The sequence below is a fragment of the Malus domestica genome, chromosome 07 (assembly GCF_042453785.1).
Source record: "Malus domestica chromosome 07, GDT2T_hap1".
In the NCBI taxonomy this organism is placed as follows: Eukaryota; Viridiplantae; Streptophyta; class Magnoliopsida; order Rosales; family Rosaceae; genus Malus; species Malus domestica.
The window spans coordinates 3,507,326-3,512,371 of record NC_091667.1 but is presented as its reverse complement, the minus strand read 5'-3'; the positions used below and the strand labels follow the sequence as shown (position 1 = coordinate 3,512,371).

Here is a 5,046-nt window from a genome sequence, read left to right as displayed (position 1 = left end):
ATTTTTTAACACAGTATGGGTCTTTTGAAGTCACTCAACACCTAAAAGAAGGGCTTCCAGAGCATTGTAAGTAATAGCCCCATCCCGTGCTTGTGCAGAAGCAAAGGTACTTTCAAAAGCAAGACCAACATTATTTAAAGGGGTGTGCTATCCACACACCCCATTTTACTTTTCACACACCCCTTGATAATTTATGTCCGTTGATCTTCTTTAATTCATCCGATCCGAAGGCCGAAAATTAAAAAGGCGTGTGAGAAGTAGAATGGGGTGTGTGGATATCACACCCCTATTTAAAATAATGGCAACAAGATTAGAATCAGAGACTGGAGAACCAAAGATGGGGAGAGTATCAGCAAGATAATTAATACGGTCAAGAAAATCAGCAATAGTTGAATCACCACGATGGGTATTCATAACCTCACTACGTAGTTGAAAAAGACGGCCGGTAGATTGAGAAGTATACCGTTCACGTAAGCAAGTCCAAGCAGAATGTGAACTTGTCTTACCAATGAGAGAGGCAAGAACAGTAGGATGAACTGAACTATTGATCCATGAAAGCACCATGGCATCTTGCTGAATCCATGCATCGAATTCAGGATTAACTTCATCAATGAGTGCGCCTTCATCATCCTTCAAGAAGGCAGAAGGACATTTGTTAGTTCCATCGACAAAAGACACCAGATTCCTACTTTATAGTGAGAAAGTTGGAGGCATTAGGAAGAGAGGGGAGAACAATGGGGTTGGAGGGATTGGAACTTGACGCCATTGGAAGAAAAAAAATTAAAGCTTTCAGTCATTAGACTTTCAGCTCTGAGATACCATAAAGGAGATTTTGAAATTGAAATATAGTACTTGAATTGTGTAAACTGAACTCGATGGACGAGTCAGTGTTCATTCATTCATATATATAGAGTTACAATGGATCAGTTTGTTAAACTACAAATATTTGAAAAGGTATACAGAAGTATTTGAAAGTATTGAAATATCAGACACGAGAGAGTTGTGTGGATGATGGACTGTGGCGCTTCAATGTTAGAGATGAAACCAAACTCTTCTGTTGTAGATTGCAGTGGGAAGATTCAGTTTGAATTGGTGCTGATGTGGACTGATGTTTAGGGTTTTGTTGAATATCTGAAGTAGGCTTATCAGAAACTACACTAAATCAGAAGTAACAAAACATTAAAACCCGCAAATCGCAGAAGCAAGCATTGCAAAGGTCGAGAAGGAGTAGTCGGATGTTTGAAGACACGATGAATAATACTATTAAGTAAAAAATCAAAGTGTAGACTGTATACGAACAGCAGAGTTAGATACAAGTTTCTTGGGGAATCCTGGTCCCTAATGTAGAACGACGAATGCTAAAAAGAATTAAGAACAATAACTTCTCCACTTCTTCTCCTAATTTCAGAAATGACCCTCACCTTTGCGGGGGTAAAAGCTAATATGATACAAGTAATTTGCTTTGCTTTTTTTTCTTAACATACATGCTTCGTGCTTGTTTTGATTCGTCTGTGAACTGGAGGTACTCTGTAATATGCTGGCATTGTTGCAGGAAAGAACATCTTTCTAACTCCTTCAGCTTTAATAATTGGGAATATGATTCCTGATGCACTCTGGAAATTGAAAACCAAAAGATTAGTTAGCAATTTATGTTTGTATTGTTCGTAATATGACTAATGTAACAAGCTTGCTGATGAGACAGTACTGGGAAAATAAGTAACATACCAAGATCAATCTAGCCCCCAACCACATCCGTTTCGGCGTCGGGAATGGAATCATTAAGCGGCCGACTCCATACACAGCCACAGCAAAGAAATGGAGAAAAAGGCTGATCGGACGAGGGTTAAGACCTGAGAGTAGAGATATTGGTCCATTTGAACAGATGCCTCCAAGGCTCAAATAGTCAAAACATGCTTCACGCATTTCTTGTCGTGCGGGGTTGGGCGATGCACAGAACACCTTGTAAAGGGCACCGGCTAATGTGTTTATGGTAGAAGACACAGGCTACAATGAAAATTAGCCAATGTTGTCAAACAAATTTTCACATGCACTATAATTATATACATGACGTGTTATATTGTTAGATCGAACAACATAACATGTCAGACTGCCTTATAAGTGAAAATTTTCTTTTACATATCGTGAATGTTGAAACATACCTTGCGGAGTGTGTAGAACGATTCGAGATAATCACACAAGGCAGGTGCATCGTTGAAATCACTTAGTGGTCTCAGAAGATCCCTGAGAAGAACAATGTCAGATAGAGCCACAGTCATTCCTCCTCCGGTTAAAGGATGTCTCATGTTGAAAGCATCCCCCAGTAAAATTGCACCAGGAGTGGGCTGTGGAGCAGCCGGCATGCTTTTGTTTTGCATTGTTCTGATGATTCCTTTATCAACCGCTGCTAGAAAAGCCTTTAAGAGTTGATGGGGAACCTGAAACAGCACATTCCTCAGATTAGTCCCTTTCGATACAAATGACATGAAATTGAAACTTACTAAAGTCAAGCTAAGTAATAGATACCTGAGGAGCCACGGCAGTCTTCAAATACTGAGCCATTTCGCCATTAGCTACTGAAGGTACTTTTGTGCCGGGAACATCTACCAAACAACGAACCTCGGTACTACTGATAGGATAAAACAGGATGGGTGAAGGGTCTCCCAGACTCACATGTCCATGATTTGCATGAGGAAGCTCACAGTTCTCCAAGATCATTCCGACGAAGCAAGACGGATTTTCAATCTACAGTATATAGACAAGTTAGTTTTGTTGGTCTCATGAAAGTGCAAACACTTCCATGCTAAAATATAAAAGAAATGCTCGAGTTTCTAAAGATGCAATAAATTACATTTGGAGTAGAGATGGAGCGACGCAGATTTGAAAAGCATCCATCACACACTATTGTTAGCGGAGCATATGTTCTCATCTCCTCTCCGGCCTTGTTCTTGTACATCACTCCTTTGATGGTGCCCTTTTCTTCAATTAGTGTTGTCACTGTTCCTTGTTCCAATTTCACACTGTAGAGAATAAAAATGGAGGAGACATGAGTACCGGTACAAATGAAATTACACCGAACAAGATGATCTTCTTATCATATTCCAAAGGAGAATGGATTTTACGTACTTTGAAAGAGTTGAAGCCCTTCCGCGCATCCTTTGGATGAAACGTCCATTGTGGAAACTTCTTCCAGCGATATCTGAACTGTATGTTTCCAAGGGATAAGACAATTTCGTGTCATTGCCATTTTTGTAAAGAGCATAACCAAACACTTTCTGAGCATCAATGGACTCATTAGCACAATCTTCAAGACCTAATTCAATCAACTTGAGATAGCCTCCAGGCTGCAATAGTTCACCAACAATTCTGTCTGGCTCGTTGAGGTCCCTTTCGATCACATGTACACGCCGTCCTTCCTATATTTATTTAACAAGATGCAAAACTCATGGTTATTTACTCAGTCTAGTCAAAACTAACGATATTTACAACCGTCCACACCGGAAACAGCCAAAGTTTTTCAGTGTGGACAAGATTAATATTGTTTGGACTGCACTATTGGAATTAGCTCCCAACATAGGCAAATCAAATAGAAGAGAATAAAGAAATTAGCTATATTAAAATTCTGATTAGTTTATTATTCTCTTGAACTAATATTAGTGAGGAACATTTAAAAGCACATATTGAAAACATGGGAACAAATATATAATGAGTGTTCATCCAAGTATTCAATAAGTGTCCTATAGTTTTTTGGAAAACTAAAATGCAAAATGAAAGTTATTTATTTTCTGTCTAAGTGAGAGTCGCAACCCAAGCGTGTGCCAGGTCTAGAGACTCTTTCTTAATTTTTAAACGTCCAAAAATTAATCGGGTGTTAGGCCCTGCCTAGGCGAGAATTTTTGGAACAATGTTTCTATTGAACATTCATTAAGTCATTCAATCATTCATCTTATTTTTAGTGAAAAATAAAAATAATTAACTAGAATACTTTGGAACTTGACCATAAACTGATGAGGAAGATAAAGAGAAAGATATAATGATCACCTTGCCAAGAGTGTAAGCAAGAGCAGCACCAGCAACTCCAGCACCGACAATGACGACGTCCGTACTTTTCTCAATCTCGGGCGCAAGAAAAACACCGGTTGCCGACACGTTTGCGACATCGTCCTTCTTCTTTTCGCTGAAAGTGGTGTTTATGATGACGAAGAAAACAGAACTCAACAGAGAAACCAAGACACCAGCAAGAACATACTCGTAAACCATACTTGATTAATATTTTTCTTTAATTTCTTTTCGCTGTGATTTGTAATCTGTGAAAGTTCTCGATGCTTATGATTGTTGTGAAACAGTAATGGAGAGTGAATGCGCTATATAGAGAGAGTTAAGTATTGTTGTTGAGCAAAGGATGAAGCTTCTGCTTAGGCGCCTACCATGACTTCCTGCTGATAGGTATGTGGGAATAAGTTATCAGAAATTATTAAATGTAGGAAATAAAACAGTTTTTTTATTTTATTTTTAGAAGCATATATAAAAGAGGTTCGCGCATGATTAAATAAGCAGTCATACTTTTGTTTTTTTTTATATTTGTAAGTATAATATTCAATATGGAGAGTGGAGACATTAGACATGAGAGCAACGGGGATGTTGGGTCAAGTTATCAGTGTGGAGGACTGTGAACTGTGGAGCAATATTTTGTCATAGTACTCGCTAATAAAATATTTATCATGACATTTTGTTTATCTTTTATCTTTGGAATTTGTTGGAGTCAATTTATCTTTTATTTGTGGAATTTGTCAGTGTCAATTTCCCACAAGCTCAATAGAATGACTTGAAGAACCTGCAACTAAAGGATGAAATTTAATTTAGGGCAGATTACTTATCAGTAATAGAAAATTAAGAAATCGGATAAGCTAGTGAAAATGTGGATGAACTGTAAACTAATTAGGACCATAGTTGAAACATTTAATGAAATGAATTAACACCTAATGACGGAATGGAATTTAAACATTATTTCAATCTTATATTAAACCAGTAGTTTAGTAAATTAAATAA

At 37.8% G+C, this 5,046-nt stretch overlaps 1 protein-coding gene across 1 annotated transcript; it reads right to left on the bottom strand.

Moving 5' to 3' along the window:
* Window positions 1-1,236: 1,236 nt before the first annotated feature.
* LOC103420543 (squalene monooxygenase SE1-like) lies at window positions 1,237-4,388 on the bottom strand. Its single transcript, XM_017328138.3, has 7 exons — window positions 4,039-4,388; window positions 3,124-3,413; window positions 2,849-3,017; window positions 2,524-2,742; window positions 2,160-2,435; window positions 1,726-2,004; window positions 1,237-1,613 (listed from the first exon to the last, which is right to left on the bottom strand). Exons 1-7 carry the CDS (start codon window positions 4,255-4,257, stop codon window positions 1,476-1,478), a joined length of 1,590 nt encoding a protein of 529 aa, XP_017183627.2. The 5' UTR covers window positions 4,258-4,388; the 3' UTR covers window positions 1,237-1,475.
* Window positions 4,389-5,046: the final 658 nt, after the last annotated feature.